General features: G+C 37.9%; 1 protein-coding gene across 1 annotated transcript; it reads left to right on the top strand.

Annotated features, from left to right (window-relative positions):
• Positions 1–13,414: 13,414 nt before the first annotated feature.
• LOC138869090 (uncharacterized) lies at positions 13,415–14,318 on the top strand. Its single transcript, XM_070146680.1, has 3 exons — positions 13,415–13,851; positions 13,969–14,104; positions 14,169–14,318. Exons 1-3 carry the CDS (start codon positions 13,415–13,417, stop codon positions 14,316–14,318), a joined length of 723 nt encoding a protein of 240 aa, XP_070002781.1.
• The last annotated feature ends 2,866 nt before the right edge of the window (positions 14,319–17,184 follow it).

Genomic DNA, 17,184 nt, shown 5'->3' with positions numbered 1-17,184 from the left:
CCGAAGGTTGTAAATTTTGAACCTAAATTAAGTCGTTTTGAGCCGCTAATACCCTTTATTTCTAGCCCTATCCAAAACCCCACGTTATGGTCCAAAGAAAGACCTTTTGACCATTCTTCGAAAGATGCCAAGTCATACAAACGGAAGTTGGGGATAACACCCCGATTCCCAACAGAGAAAAGGATCATGGATTGGAAATGAATTGATAGCCGGAAAGAATCCCCAGCAGAGAGAGTCATATCGGCAACACTCCGAATCCCCAACTGGAAAGTGACAAATGAGAGAGTCTTATCAGTGAAAATCTTCACGGACACCATAAGGCGATGAAAACTGAGAGAAAAACCAAAATGAGAGAGGCTTGATAGTGAAAACCCTTCGGGCACTACAAGTCGAATAAGATTAAGAATCAGATGGGGAATCGCCAAATGAAGATCTTGAAAGATGATTGACGGCAGAGGATAGGCCACATGTGCATGTCATGACCATTAAAGTCGGTATCTGCGTTTGATAGGTTTTTATTTATAGTTTCTCTTGTTAAAGAGTCATCTTTTTCCTTTGTCTTTTATTCGTTTCCTTTTTTGTTTATCTTTCTCCTTTCATAGAAAAATTCCCCAATAGAGTCTGTTTGGTCAGAACAAGTGAGAAATGACTTCAAAAATCTACCATCAGCTTTCCAATTATGCAAGACGAGATCTGACTAGTACATCCAAGTGGTATAGTCAGCAAGGAACAAGCGCGAGGCCAGTGTCAAGAAAGATATCTCCCCAGCAAGAGGAGATTGACAAAAGGATGGACGAGTGTCAAGAGGGATATCCCCGCCAAAATCAAAGGTTATAGACCTCAAGGCCAAGGCCCGTGGACAGATCAAGAAAGAACAACGCGGAGAGCAATGGGCATGATTTGGGAAATTCATATGAGACTAAAAGGTCGTGGAAATGCCAGTTTTCGAGCTATGCCACAAAAGAAGTGGGATATCCCCAGCAGAGAAGGTTGCTTCAGTGACACGAATAGACAGAGAAAATGGTTAATCAATGAACATGCACGATCTTCAAGTTACATCAACTGTCATGAAAATGCGTGAGGTAAGATAAGGAGACCAGAAAATGGTTAAGAGGTTTGGGAATAATGAATCGTCAAGAAGGGCGGAAGGTCTCAGCCCAAGCTTCAAGATGGACAGACAACGCATAGATGGAGAATGGTTGATGGCATCCCCAGCAGGAGTATCACAACCAACCACCACGTTTTAAACTGACCAAATTTTCTTTGATTTGAAACAGGGACAGAGAATGCTACCGATGACAGAAAGATGCGCCACAAGAAAGATTGTCAAACTGGGGCAGAAAATTTTCGTTCATTTCAAAAATTTTCGGGAAGTATAACACAAGTTTGGTGAAAAGCGGTATCCCCAACAGTTTTTTGGGGAAAGGCAAAACGAGTTTTAAGGGAGGTAGTCTTCGAAGGAAGAAGATAACAAAACAAAAAAAAATAATTAAAAAAAAAGAAAGAAAAAAAGAAGAGAACAAAAGAAGAAGAAAAAACCAGTTTTGCAAAAAGAAACAGTTTGCAGAGGAATGAAACATCCTACTTAAAGGAAGTAGTTTTGGAAGGAGTAAGATAACATATTTTACTCAGCAGAGTTATCCTCAGTAGTGTTATCCCCAGCACTGTTACTCAGCGGTTCGCAGTGTTATCCCCAGCAGAACATCGAGATGTAGAAGCATCCTCGACAAATTTTCGACCAAGTTCCAAGAGGGTCGGACAACCCAGAGCGGAGAAGGAAGAAAAGGAAAATTCATCCCCAGCAAAATAATCCCCAGCAAGTTTTGATAGCGTAATGAAACACAGAGCGGGGAAGGGAGAAAGGGAAAAACCATCCCCAGCAGGAGTGGCACGACCACTCACCATGTTTTAAAACTAACAAATTTTCTTTGATTTGAAGCAGGAAAAGGAAAACTTATTAATGGAGAAAAGCATGCCACAAGGAAAAGCACCAAAACTGGGGCAGAAAATTTTCTGCCATTGTCGAAAATTTTCTCGGAGGAACGAGGAAATCAATTCAAGTTGTAAGGGATAGCAAGACAGCACGATTTTAAGAAAAACGGCCGGAGGTAAGACAATTTCAAGTTTTGAGGGTATTTTTGGTTCATCCGCCCTCGAATAGGATATTTTGGGTTCATCCGCCCTCGAATAGGATATTTTGGGTCTATCCGCCCTCAAATAGGATATTTTGGGTTCATCCTCCCTCGAATAGGATAGTTTGGGTTCATCCGCCCTCGAATAGGATAGTTTGGGTCCATCCGCCCTCGAATAGGATATTTTGGATTCATCCGCCCTCGAATAGGATATTTTGGGTTCATCCGCCCTCGAATAGGATATTTTGGGTTCATCAGCCCTCGAATAGGATATTTTGGGTCCATCCGCCCTCAAATAGGATATTTTGGGTTCATCTGCCCTCGAACAGGATATTGAATCTATTCGACCCGAGTGGTCCGACTGGTATAAACATTACCAAAATATGTATTTTCATAAAGCATTGCCAAATGACATTTTATTTTCAAAGTTGTTGTTAAGGTCAGGATCCCCCCCTGAAGAACAGAATGGCATTTTATTTTAAAAGTTGTTGAAATCTCGCCAGCCTAAAGAAAGGAATGACATTTTATTTTCAAAGTTGTTGTTGAGGTCAGGAGCCCCCCCTGAAGAACAGAATGACGTTTTATTTTAAATCTCGCTAGCCTAAAGAAAGGAATGTCATTTTATTTTCAAAGTTGTTGTTGAGGTCAGGAGCCCCCCCCTGAAGAATAGAATGGCGTTTTATTTTAAAAAGTTGTTGAAATATCGCCAGCCTAAAGAAAGCAATGACATTTTATTTTCAAAGTTGTTGTTGAGGTCAGGAGCCCCCCCTGAAGAACAGAATGACGTTTTATTTTAAAAGTTGTTGAAATCTTGCCAGCCTAAAGAAAGGAATGGCAATTTATTTTCAAAGTTGTGGTTGAGGTCAGGAGCCCCCCCTGAAGAACAGAATGGCGTTTTATTTTAAAAAGTTGTTGAAATCTCGTCAGCCTAAAGAAAGGAATGACATTTTATTTTCAAAGTTGTTGTTAAGGTCAGGAGCCGGAGCTCCCCCTGAAGAACAGAATGGCGTTTTATTTTAAAAGTTGTTGAAATCTCGCCAGCCTAAAGAAAGGAATGACATTTTATTTTCAAAGTTGTTGTTGAGGTCAGGAGCCCGCCTGAAGAGAGGAATAGCGATTTATTTTTCGAAGTTGTTGAAATCTCGCCCGCCTAAAGAAAGGAATGGCGATTTATTTTCAAAGTTGTTGTTGAGGTCAGGAGCCCACCTAAAGAGAGGAAAGGCGATTTATTTTCAAAGTTGTCATTGAGGTCAGGTGCCAGCCTAAAGAAAGGAATGACATTTTATTTTCAAAGTTGTTGTTGAGGTCAGGAGCCCCCCCTGAAGAACAGAATGGCGTTTTATTTTAAAAGTTGTTGAAATCTCGCCAGCCTAAAGAAAGGAATGGCATTTTATTCTCAAAGTTGTTGTTAAGGTCAGGAGCCCCCCCTGAAGAACAGAATGGTGATTTATTTTTCGGAGTTGCTGAAATCTCGCCAGCCTAAAGAAAGGAATGACATTTTATTTTCAAAGTTGTTGTTGAGGTCAGGAGCCCGCCTGAAGAGAGGAATGACAATTTATTTTTCGAAGTTGTTGAAATCTCGCCCGCCTAAAGAAAGGAATGGCGATTTATTTTCAAAGTTGTTGTTGAGGTCAGGAGCCCGCCTGAAGAGAGAAAGGCGATTTATTTTCAAAGTTGTCGTTGAGGTTAGGAGCCCGCCTGAAGAGAGGAAAGGAAATTTATTTTCAAAGTTATTGTTGAGGTCAGGAGCCCGCCTGAAGAGAGGAATGACAATTTATTTTTCGAAGTTGTTGAAATCTCGCCCGCCTGAAGAGAGGAATGGCAATTTATTTTTGCGAAGTTGTTGAAATCTCGCCCGCCTAAAGAAAGGAATGGCGATTTATTTTCAAAGTTGTTGTTGAGGTCAGGAGCCCGCCTGAAGAGAGGAAAGGCGATTTATTTTCAAAGTTGTCGTTGAGGTCAGGAGCCCGCCTGAAGAGAGGAAAGGCACTTTATTTTCAAAGTTGTTGTTGAGGTCAGGAGCCCGCCTGAAGAGAGGAAAGGCGATTTATTTTCAAAGTTGTTGATGAGTTCAGGAGCCCGCCTGAAGAGAGGAATGTCAATTTATTTTCAAAGTTGTGGTTGAGGTCAGGAGCCCGCCTAAAGAAAGGAATGACGATTTATTTTCAAAGTTGTGGTTGAGGTCAGGAGCCTGCCTGAAGAGAGGAATGGCGATTTATTTTCAAAGTTGTGGTTGAGATCAGGAGCCCGCCTGAAGAGAGGAAAGACGATTTATTTTCAAAGTTGTTGTTGAGGTCAGGAACCCGCCTGAAGAGAGGAATGACAATTTATTTTCAAAGTTGTGGTTGAGGTCAGGAGCCCGCCCGAAGAGAGGAATGACAATTTATTTTCAAAGTTGTGGTTGAGGTCAGGAGCCCGCCCGAAGAGAGGAATGGCGATTTATTTTCAATCAGGAGCCCGCCTGAAGAGAGGAATGGCGATTTATTTTCAAAGTTGCGGTTGAGGTCAGGAGCCCGCCTGAAGAGAGGAATGGCGAATTTATTTTCAAAGTTGTTGGTTGAAGTTGGGAGCCCGCCCATATAATAGAGGAATACATTGCAAATCAGTAAAGCAGAAGAATCCAACAGGAATCCCCAGCGGGAAACAACAAAAATCCCCAGCACCGGAAAGCAGAAGGTTGCAACAAGAGACCCCAGCGCAAATTCAAGTGCATGAGTCAAAAGGAAGAAAAGACGCATCTTGAAAGAAGCGACCTGTGAACATTGAATTATGCCCAGTATAACAAATCTGATGAAGAAAGCCGTGTCCCCAGAGGAACCACCGAAAAGCTTAATGAAGGAAGCCATATCCCCAGCGGACCGAACCAGACAGTGAGAATTGGTATCCAGAGAAGCAAAAGGTCGGTGTCATCCCCGTCAGTTCTCGAAAGAAAGAAGCACCGGAATAGACGTAAGCGACAAGAAAGCAAGGCATCAAGAACAAATGGAAGATAGATGGGATCTTGTAATCCGTAGTCTAGCCTAGCTTCTTGATTTTTCTTTTAAGCACATTGTAATAAGGAGATCGGTAAGCAGTAATAACAGCATGCAACAACAGTAACATTGCAGTCCCATGGTAGTCCCAGCTACCAAAACTTCCCGAACTACATTAACATGATTCCCTTCTAGCCAGGGATATGTAGGAAACCTTTGAAGCAGAGGTTCTGTTAAATCTTTTTTAAAAAAAAATGCTTCACACGGAATACTCGGATGGGCAAAAATCGCTCACTTTATCTTTGCACGAAAACTCTTCGTGTTTTCGGACAAAGAGGGGCAGCTGTAAGCACGTGAATTTTGCCCTATATGAGAATTACTCCCACAAATTCCAAAAGATAAAACAATTTGTTTTGTTTGTTTGCAATTGTTGTGAATTTTGTGATATTTTTCTTGTATTGTTTGCATTTGTCTGTGCATGTTTATTTGTTAAATTAATAAAAATACAAAAATACATCACATTTGCATTTAGGATTTAAGTTTCCAATTAGAAGTAATTAAGTTTGTTTTACAAGAATGAAAATTGCAAAAATATGCATCGTTTACATTTTTAGCATTCAATATCAAATTGTGCAATTTTGTTTTAATTGGTGTTTAATTATGTATGATATTTGTCGCTAGGAATTAATTAGTATTTTTTATAAGTTAATTTAGTTTATAACTTAATTTAGAATTTTAGTTTTATTAATTAGAAAGTGAAAGAAAATAGAGCAAAAAATATAAAGAAAATCGGAATTGGGCCTCTTCTTCAATTTCAAACCACAGGCCCAAAGATACCCAACCTTCCCCATGACCCGGTCCATTTCAACACGGGTCGACCCGGTCCGCCCCATAACCCCAAATGACCTAACCCCTCCTAATCTTCATTTTATTTCCTAAACCTAAACCAAAAACCCATCCGCCCCCCTCTCTCTTTCTCTCCATCTTCTCCAAGCTTCCTCACGCCCCCATCCATGGCTGCCCTTGCATCGCCTTCTTCGACACAAACACACACACACAGCTCCAAACCAAAAGCCAAGCAGGCTGCTTTCTTCTTCGTCGTCGAGCTCGAGCTCGAGCTCCCATGGCTGCCTTCCTCGATGAACAGCACCCTAGTACCTCGCCTTCTGCTTCGTCTTCAAACCACCAGCCATGAACGACCCCGCTGCTTCACCACCATGAACGACCAGCCATGAACGACCCTTCTGCTTCATCTGCTCCATAGCAGCTAACGAAACACACCCTCCACCATCTTCCTCCTCCAGTCGCAAAATCCAGCTCCACCATGCCTGAGCTTCGTCGTTCATCTCTAGCCAAACCCAGCAACATGAACGACCACTGCCATCTCCGAGCTCCAGCCATGGACGTGGGATTTGCTTCATCTTCTCCGTACAAACGACCAGCAGCTCCGCCAACAAACCTCACCTGCTGCGTTGCTGCTGCCTTCAGCTTCGTCCAGTATCTGCTTTTGCTGCGTTGCTGCTGCCTCGTCGAGCATCTGATTCAAAACTAAACCCCATCGCTACTGCTTCACCTTTTTTTCGTCGCCTTCAGTCCAAAACGAGACCTCACCATCTCGTTTGTTCGAGCTTTGGTCGGGGTCGTCGAAACAGTTCATACGCAGTGAAGTCCGGATTGTTAAAGGTTTTTAAGGTCCGTCTCATCTCCCTTTCTCATTTTATGATCTATATGTGAGTAAGATAAGAGCCGCTAAAATCTGTTTAAATATTATGGGTTAAGGAGTTTGAATCGTTCTTAGTTGAATCTTGGTTGTAAAAAATTTCTTTGAATTCTGTTTAGTCGAATTTGAGTTCGATTGATTTGTCATTCATGATTATTAGTTGTAGAATGTATAGTATCTTTGTTAATATTGAGTTGGTTCGGATAATTTCGTTTTGTGTATTGTTTGGTTTCCTGCTCTTTGTTGTTCATCATATGATTTCAGTTTGCATTTCGATTCAGTTAATTGTGATTCATGTTGTTTCGATTCACTTTTGTTGTTAATATTGTTGTCTCCTTGCTCATTTATTTTTGTCTAAGTTAACCAGGATTGGTTCCCAATGTGGTTAATTTATTCCCATTAATCTGATGTTGTATGATTCAATCTGTGTTCATGGGATTGGTTGATTGAATTTGTTTAGGAATTGGTTATATTTGCTGTATTTTGGTTGGAATTGATTAGATGAATTTGTTATAGCTGATGGGGGTAGATTGGTAAATTGCAGTACTTTCAGGGGTAAAATGGTAATTTTAGTAAGGTCGGAGGGGTATTTTTGGAATTGAAAATTTGAACAATTATTTAATCTGAGTGCTCCGCCCACTAGGCATTAATAATATTAAAATAGTACATGGTGGGGGACAAGACATGAAGTAGTGGGGGGTTGATATAATTGTTTAATATAGTGGGGGACAAGACATAAGTTAGTGGGGAATAATGTAGTTGTTTAATATAGTGGGGGACAAAACATGTAGGCATGGGGGACAAGGGAATTAAATAAGAAAAACATTAAGTAGTGGGGGCAAGGCATGCAATTAGAGGAATATTTCGGGTTAGTGGTTCAAGACAAGAGTCTTGCTATAAATAAAAGTCATTTTGACATAGAAAGGGAGGACATTTTAGAGAGAGGTTTTTAGAGAGGATTTTTGGAAGAGGAAGACATTCTGAAAATCTCAAGAGTGTTGGAGAGTTGAAAAAGAGAAAACAAAAACAAAGTGAGAAACGAGTTTAGTTTCGGGTTTAATACACGCGTGGGTTGTTGCTGTTTAGTGTTTTTACAAACTTTTGGGTTTGTTCTATTGAGCTTGTTTGGTTTTCTTCAAATTTTTCTGGTCCTTGAATCTGGTTTGAATTGCTGCTGTTGGGTTACTGTTGTGTTGTTGTGTTATTACTGCTGCTGACTCCTTCTTCTTGTATTGTCATTTCCAGGTATACATTTGTACACTCTTGGCTTGAGGCGAATGAAATATTGACCAGACTTTGTTCCTGTTGAATTCCTCCTGTTTAGATTTGTGCTTGAATAGAATTTTCCTTTCTTTGTATAAAAATGTAGTTGACTGATTAATGAGTAATGAGGTTGCATATGTATAATAACTCCTTCATCTAATAATGTTAGTTTAAATTAATCAAAGAATAGTTAATTTGTTTTGATATTATTGTGTGTCAATCTCATGTTCTAGTGTTATTAAATAATAGAATATAGAACAAAAGCAATCTCTCTTTGTACAAGCTCGATTACAATTTTTCATTTGCATTTGTCTTAGACTAATAACTAATAAGTCACGTCCCCTTTTTTTAAAAGCATGTAATTAATTTGGAGATTTTATTTTAAAGACAAACTTAATAAAATGTAGTCACTTTAGGATTGTCCTTTTAAAATAAATGAGATGAGCCTCGCTGGATTAACACATAAATGGCGGGCCCTCGTTAAATGTATGTATTAAATACTTAAATTCCGGAACGGGCCGTTTAGCAAATTTCACGGCCCTACCCACAATAATGAGACGCTAGTCGCTTTAGGCGCGTATTTAATAATGTTATCTTCTTAAACTCGGGTGCGCATTTATGTGACCCAAATCCAAATCTCAACGAAGTCGAAATGTGTCGCTAACCATGGGTGCATTGATTGTGACGTGGTTCGAGATGCATGTCCATGACGTTGCAAATTCCTTTAAAAAATAATGAATGACACGAGCCTCGACAAACAAGAATACACAAATTGCGGGGCCCTCAACAGATAGTTATTTCGAATGCTTAGATTTCGAGACAGGCCGCATAACGAACTTTACGGCTTTTTCTCAAAATAACAACGCGTTAGTCTTTAGGCGCGTATTTAATAATGTTATCTTCTCAAACTCGGGTGCACATTTATGTGACCCAAATCCCAATCTCAACAGAGTTGAAATGTGCCAACAACCACGGGTGCATTGATGTGACGTGGTTCGAGATGTATTTCCACGATGTTGCAATTCTTGATAAAAATAATAATAATGATAAAAGCGGTTAAAAGTTAAAATTCGCACATAGGTTCAACATGTATTAAATCAGATAATCAAGCCGAATATGACAGTTGAGCGACCGTGCTAGAACCACGGAACTCGGGAATGCCTAACACCTTCTCCCGGGTTAACAGAATTCCTTATCCGGATTTCTGGTACGCAGACTGTTAAACAGAGTCATTCTTTTCCTCGATTCGGGATTAAACCGGTGACTTGGGACACCCTAAATCTCCCAAGTGGCGACTCTGAAATAAATAAACAAATCCCGTTTCGATTGTCCTTTAATTGGAAAAACTCCTTCACCCCTCGCGGGAGCGGAAAAAGGAGGTGTGACACCTAATACTCTTCCAAATTTGTAGATAGCCGGAGTTGAATGAGCATTGGTCGTGGTTTGCTGGTCAGAGAGAGAAGCCGTCGGAGTCAACTATTGAGTAGTGGTAACATTCGTCGTAAAAGGTGTAGCAGGTGTCGAATCAGCTCGTCTGGATAAACCCATGCTTGAAATAATTAAATCCAGTTTCTTATTCGATTCCTTCACCTCATCAAGCTATGCTTGGTAGTGACTCCGTTTTGATTCTAAGGTCTCAAATATTTTTTAGACACTGACAAACAGAGAGAGTTTTGTGCGTAAAGCTGTCATCTCATTTTTAATTGGTTAATCTTCGCTGCCGGTGACATAGCAGCGGGATCACTAGGGCCATGTTGCTCTGATACCATTTGTAATGAGAGTCAAGCTATGTTACTTCAATGGCGATTGAACACAGGATAAGAAAGGAGGAGAAGGGAGAAGAGGGAAGATAAGAGAGAAAGTGGAAAATATTAATTTATATTTCGATAAGAATTCAGTACAAGGTAGCTGTCATTATATAAAATTCTATCCTAGGATTCTAACGGCACTATGCCTTAGCGAGACACCTGTCTCAATTCTGATAACAAACTACTGGGACTTAATTGAAATAAGACAACTAGATATAAGGGACTAAACTGACAATTTAAAGATTTCAACAAAGGACTCGATTACATAATATTAATTAAACTCTAATAATACTAAAAGCTGACTTGTGACAACTTGGACTAGTTATCTTTTTTCTCTCTTGAAAAGAAACTTGTTATTGACCATATTTTTCTTTCTCCAAAGGGGTGGCCGGGAGACAAGGGTAAAGGAAAGAGGAAAAGAAGAGCGTCGTGAGAATAGAATCTTGTATCTATAATATTAAAGGTAGTGAATGAACTATCCCTAATTCTAGTTATTGCGCATATAATGTTTTACGTACTGAGTGTGCAACACTAACAGCTTAGAAGATATATAGCCTGAGTTCTCCTGAGTAGTTATAGTGTTCTACTGTACTAGCTGCAAGCCAAGGTGTAAGGCTATCTTAAGTATAGATTGGGATATTGATAATTCCTAATAAAAGATATTATAAATTTTGGCATTATTGAAAAACATGTAAAATTGCAGTGAGTTTATATTTTGAACTATATTTTTGGTATAACCTACAAATTGTTAATCCTCATATTATATCAATTTGAGGGGTGGGGTGGGCATGGAGTTGGGGTGCTTTCTGGAGCAGTGCAAAGTGCATAAACTTATTCAAAACGTGCTATATTAAAATATTTAACTACGTTTCGACTGCAAATAATTTACCTAATCAAACAGAGGAAAAAAGACATTTAAGAAAGAAAAAGAGAAGAGAAGAGAGAGTGATACAATAATAAAGAAAAAGAAGAAATCTTACGATACATGATTAGCAATGACAATATCAATAAAACCATCCAAAATTCGGAGCTTCGTAGGAATTTAATTAATTAATTAATTACTTTGACTGCATATGATTGTCTTATTAGTCTTTATTGGAACATTTCAAATTTCTGATCTCACCATTTTATATCACAATAATAAGTATATTTTTCACTCTGATCTTAATAACGATTAATGTTAAAAAGTACATTCGACCAAACACACTATAAGTACATTTATTATTTCAAATTTGATTTCCCTCTTAGATGCTCAAAGTGTTAAATTCCTTGTTTTGTCACTGCCTTATGGCCTAAGCTTGGGGTGGTTTATGGGTTGAAGAGACAAATATTGTAAGCTCATTATTGTATTCCAGGAAAATTCTTCTCCAATCACAAAACACCAACTCTCTTTTTCTTTTTAAATGAAACTTCAATCAAATGTAGAAGCAAACATTCATGCGAATCAAAACACCATCTCTTTAAGAGTACAAAAAATAAAAAACTTCTCTACGTACATATAAAGGAAGTAAAATGAATCTTGGAAAATGCTCATTGTTTAATATTGAATGGAGGAAATAAGATAAATCACTTTTTTCTTTTTTGCATATTTCTTTTCCAAGTTATAAGTAAATAACCTAATAAACAGAGAAAAAGATAAAGAAAGGGAAAAAAAAGGACTGCCTATCTTGGCAAGCGATGGGCTGTTAATTGCATGATGAAAGTCACATATCACAAGAACAAAGAGTGAAGGGGTTGAGACTTGAGAATTGATAGAGGTGGCATGCATAGGCAATTAGGCATGTTTCTTTTCCATGATGAATAATAAGTCACAAAAATAAAGGGGGAGCTAGCTAAACTAGGGCAACTCGGTGTCATAAAATATCCAGTATTAATGCAGAGTCCGGGGAAGGGCCGTACCCTAAGGAATGTAATGTAGGCGGTCTATCCTGATACAAGTATCACTGGCTGATTCCACGATTCGAATCCGTGACCTATAGGTCACACAAAGACAACTTTACCGTTGCTCCAAGACGGGGAGCTAGCTATACACATCCATCTTTATTTCTTACTTTCCTTCTTTTACCTAATGGTATATTTGCTGATGTAAGGTCATCGTTCTAATTCATGGTTTACGGAATATAAACTTAAATTGAATGAAATATTGAAGTTAGTACAAAAAATAACGTTTTTCTCACCGTTCGTTTTTCTCACCATTCGTTTTTATGTCTAATTTACAAGAAGATATAATATGAATAACTTGTGAATAATTTGTAAAACTCAAACCACCATTGCTAATTATCCTTGTGAAAACTTTTTTAATCGATTTTTTTTTTTTTTTTACTAAATTTCTTAGTATCACCATTTATGATGAAGTGGTTTTCATGCGTACCTCAAAAACAATTTCTTGCGACTTACTCAACAACTAGCACAACCTTACTTATGGAATTGGCTCCTTGTGGATGGGGACAAGTTTGGTGTTAAGAAATCATTGGAAAAAACGAAGAATGAAGAGAGAATGGGAATCATTCACTTGGAGTAATTGCCTCCGCATCACAAAAATGTTGGGTTTTAAGCATTAATATGGCTTAAAAGAGGGTGAATGGGAAATGGAGGGTAATGAAATTTTTAAGTGAAATTTTAAGTTTCCCCCTTGATGAAGGAATATTGTTCCATATTGGAAAAAAAGAGGTTTTTAATGGGTATATAAGCAATTTCTCTTCTTCTAGCTCTTAAAGAGTTGGGAAGAAGGGAAACCTCGCGTCGTCGTCGTTGTCGCTCGCTTGGCTTCGGCTCAAATGATTGATTGATTAATTTTTTGGACCAAATTTGTTTGTTAATAGTAAATATTAACAGAAATATTATTAAATATCCATTTTAATAACAAAATATTAATATTAAAAGAAAAAATATAACAGAAAATTAACTACCCTCTCCAATTTTCCCTTTTTATTTTTGAGTAACTAGCCATTTATGTTATGACATTTATGATTTGGCCGTTTTGCATAAACAATCATTCTGAAGAGTTGCACCTCTTCAGATTTCACCCCAACATTGGCTATAAATACAAGTCCATTCTTTCAGATTTTCCATACGATTTTCTGAGTTTCTCCTCCTTCTTCTGCATTATTTTAACTTCAAAGAAAGCAACAGTAAGTGTGATTTGCTACCGAACTTTGAGTTTGCTGAAACACTGGGATTTGAAGTACCACTACACCAGTGTGTAATTCGTTCTATCCTGGGAGGAAATAATCCATAACCTTGGGTACTAGGAAGGGATTAAATTCCTTAAGGAAACACTGTGAATTCAGTAGGCTCGGATTAACTTTTGTTTCGTTTATATTTTTGTTTATGTTATTTTATTTTCTCCAGAATTATTTTACAAATACAGTTTACTAACAAGCTTAAGGAATTTAATTTGTATTTTGTAGTTGTGTTATATTCACTGTTTTGGAGTTTAAAACCTTTGTGATTTTTTACTCCGTTGGAGATTAAAGTCTACGTGATTTTAACGTGTGCTTGTGTCATTCTTTTACAAAAATGACTAATGATAACGGGAACCAGGCTATTTCAATGGTGACTGCCAATGCATCAACAAGCCGAACACCGGCGTTGGCATTGGCGAAGAAACCCGAAAAATTTTTCGGGTTAGATTTCAGGCGGTGGCAGCAGAAGATGTTCTTCTACTTGACTACTTTAAGTCTGCAGAAGTTCAACAAGGAAGATTTTCCTTTTTTGCCCGATAAAACTCCAGAGAATAAACGCTTTCTCGTGATTGAGGCGTGGAAGCATTCTGATTTTCTGTGCAAGAACTATGTTCTTAGCGGATTGGAGGATGATTTGTATAATGCCTACAGTGGCGTGGAGACGTCAAAAGAATTGTGGACTGCGCTTGAAAAGAAATACAAAATTGAAGATGCCGGGTTGAAGAAATTTGTTGCCGCTAAATTTTTGGACTACAAAATAGTTGATAGCAAGTCTGTTATTACCCAAGTCCAGGAATTGCAAGTGATTATTCATGACCTCCTTGCTGAAGATATAAATCAAATTAATACTGATGCTGAAAGTAGTAATCTTAGTATTTTTACTAACAGAATTTTCATTAAAGGTCTTGTCATTAATGAAGCATTTGAAGTAGCAACGATGATTGAGAAGTTGCCTCCTTTGCGGAAGGACTTCAAAAACTACTTGAAACACAAACGCAAGAAGATGTCCCTTGAAGTTCTCATTGTTCGGTTGAGAATTGAAGAGTGTTAGATTTGATTTTAATGATGCAAATAATATATCTGTGCAGGAACTCAAGGAAAGATTGAAGGAATCAAGAGGCAGGAAAAAATCCAAGATTGAAGGAATCAAGAAGGAATCAATTAACCATCTGGAGATTCAGAATCAATCAGAGATTGATTTAAATGGAAAAGAAGCAATCGAAGATCTTGCTAGATAATCAATCAAGCTGTTATTTTCAGAAAGAGGAATAATCAAGGAGTAAAACTCGTGTTATCAAAGCCTGTAGAAGGAAAGCTATCAATGAGGAAGAGCAAAGGCAAGCTGCTAATTTCGGAAGGATCAACAATCAAGGAGTAAAACTCGCTCATCAAGATTTGTAGAAGGAAAGCTATCAATGCCCTCGCATCAAGGAAGAACAACGATAAATTACATTATTATTGGAAAGAATCAATTTCTTTCCAAGGATCAAATCTCTTGGATTGTCAAATCTCTTCAGTAAACGGCCTTATACAAAGTATTTATATACATCCTTAAGGCTTAGACAAATATACTTTAATCGAACCAAACATCCTCTCTTTGTTCTACTCAAACAAACATTGTAGCTCTCTAAGACTTGCTGTGTAACAAGTTAGAGAAGAAAGAGAGAACAACACTGGTGAGGCATTGTATCAAAAGAGACGAGTGATATAGGAACTGAGCTATCACGTCATTTCCATTGTACTCAAAGAAAAACATTCACAAAAGAGAACTCCCTTGCAACCGAAAGGGACTGGACTAGGATTCACATTGAATCCGAACCAGTATAAAATTTTTGGTGTCTTTAATTCCTGCATTTACTTTCAGCATCTTATATTCTGCTATTACAACTGTTAGTTTATTACATCTAGTCGACTAATTGAAAAATCAGTCAGCTAACAGAGATTAAGTTTAAAAATATACAATTTATCCGCCTTTTGTACTTTCAAAGAGGACAACAAAGCTGCTGAAAAGAGAGGCCGTAGAAACTCAACAATAATAGGAGCAAACATTGTTGAGGATACTTCTCAAAATATGAGAAAGAGGAAGCGGGCTTCTGGACGGAAAAGCAACCCAAGTAAGAAGCGGTTCAATGGAAATTGCTATAACTGTGGGAAAGCTGGGCACAAATCTATGGAGTTTCGTGCTCTGAAGAAAGACAAGAAGAAGGGTCAAGCAAGCATGGTTGAAAAGCATGAAGATGTTGATGACTTGTGTGCTATGCTTTCTGAATGCAACTTGGTGGGAAATCCTAAGGAGTGGTGGATTGATTCTGGAGCCACTCGCCATGTTTGTGCTGTTAGGGAAGCCTTTGCAACATATGCTCCTGTTGGGCCCGAAGAGACTCTTTCTATGGGAAATTCTACAACCGCCAAGATTGAAGGATGTGGGAAGATCTTTCTGAATATGACTTCTGGCAAGGTGGTGACTTTGAACAACGTCCTTCATGTTCCAGAGATTAGGAAGAATTGTCTCTGGTGGACTTCTTGTTAAGAATGGTTTTAAATGTGTTTTTGTATCCGATAAGGTTGTAATAAGTAAGAATGAAATATTTGTTGGAAAATGTTACCTTAATGAGGGCCTTTTTAAGCTGAATGTAATGGTTGTTGAGAATAATAATAAAATTTCAGCTTCGTCTTACTTACTTGAGTCAAATGAATTATGGCATATATGTTTGAGCCATGTCAATTACAAAACCTTGCAGAAAATGATTAACTTGGAAGTATTGCCTAAATTTGAATGCGACAAATCAAAATGTCAAATACGTGTGGAACCTAAGTATGTTAATCATCCTTATATGTCAGTTGAAAGGAATTCAAATCCTTTAGACTTAATTCACAAAGATATTTACGACATGAAGCCAATACCATCTCGTAATGGAAAGAAGTATTTCATAACTTTTATTGACGATAGTACTCGATATTGCTATATTTACTTATTTAATAGTAAAGATGAAGCAATAGACACATTCAAGCAATACAAAAATAAAGTTGAAACACAACTTAACAAGAAAATCAAAATGATAAGAAGTGATAGGGTTGGTGAATATGAATCTCCTTTTGAACAAATATGTTTAGAATATGAAATTATTCATCAAACAATGGCCCCTTATACGCCCCAATCCAATGGGATTACAGAAAGAAAAAAGCTTCCATTAAAGGAGATGATGAATGTATTATTGATAAGTTCTGGTTTTCTACAGAACTTGTGGGGGGAAGCCGTTCTTACGGCTAACCGAATACTAAATCGAGTATCCCATAGCAAAAAACAATCCATTCCTTATGAAAAATAGAAAGGAAGGAAGCCCAACTTGAATTATTTTAAAGTGTAGGGGTGTTTGGCAAAAGTGCAAGTTCCTAAACCCAAAAGGGTAAAAATAGGATTGAGAACCGTTGATTGTGTTTTCATAGGATATGCGACCAATAGTAAATCATATCGATTTCTGGTTCATAAATCAGAAAATCTCGACATTCATAATAATACGGTTATAGAATAAGATAATGCTGAGTTCTTTGAAAATATATATCCATATAAAAAGGAATGTGAGTCGATTGGTGAAGGATCTAAACGACCTCGGGAAGAAACAAAATAAAGTATATTTAATCAGGAAGATCTAAGACGTAGTAAACGTCAAAGAACGTCTACTTCATTTGGACCAGATTTTGTGACTTTCTTCTTGGAAAATGAGCCTCGAACATTTAAAGAAGCTATGTCTTCTTCAGAATCATTGTTTTGGAAAGAGGCAGTCAATAGTGAAATAGAATCCATATTGAACAACCATACATGGGAATTGGTTGATCTTCCTCCTGGAAATAAACCTTTAGGTTCTAAATGGATTTTTAAGAGAAAAACGAAAGATGCTGGCACTATCAACAAATTTAATGCAAGACTTGTAGTCAAAAGGTACAGACAACGAGAAGGTCTTGACTACTTTGATACATACTCTACAGTCACAAGAATTATGTCCATACGGATTTTAGCAGCATTAGCTGCGGTGTATGGTCTTGAAATTCATCAAATGGACATTAAGAAGACCTTCTTGAATGGAGATTTGGAGGAAAAAATCT

This window comes from Nicotiana sylvestris, chromosome 5, assembly GCF_000393655.2.
Source record: "Nicotiana sylvestris chromosome 5, ASM39365v2, whole genome shotgun sequence".
In the NCBI taxonomy this organism is placed as follows: domain Eukaryota; kingdom Viridiplantae; phylum Streptophyta; class Magnoliopsida; order Solanales; family Solanaceae; genus Nicotiana; species Nicotiana sylvestris.
This window is presented reverse-complemented; position numbering and strand designations above follow the sequence as displayed.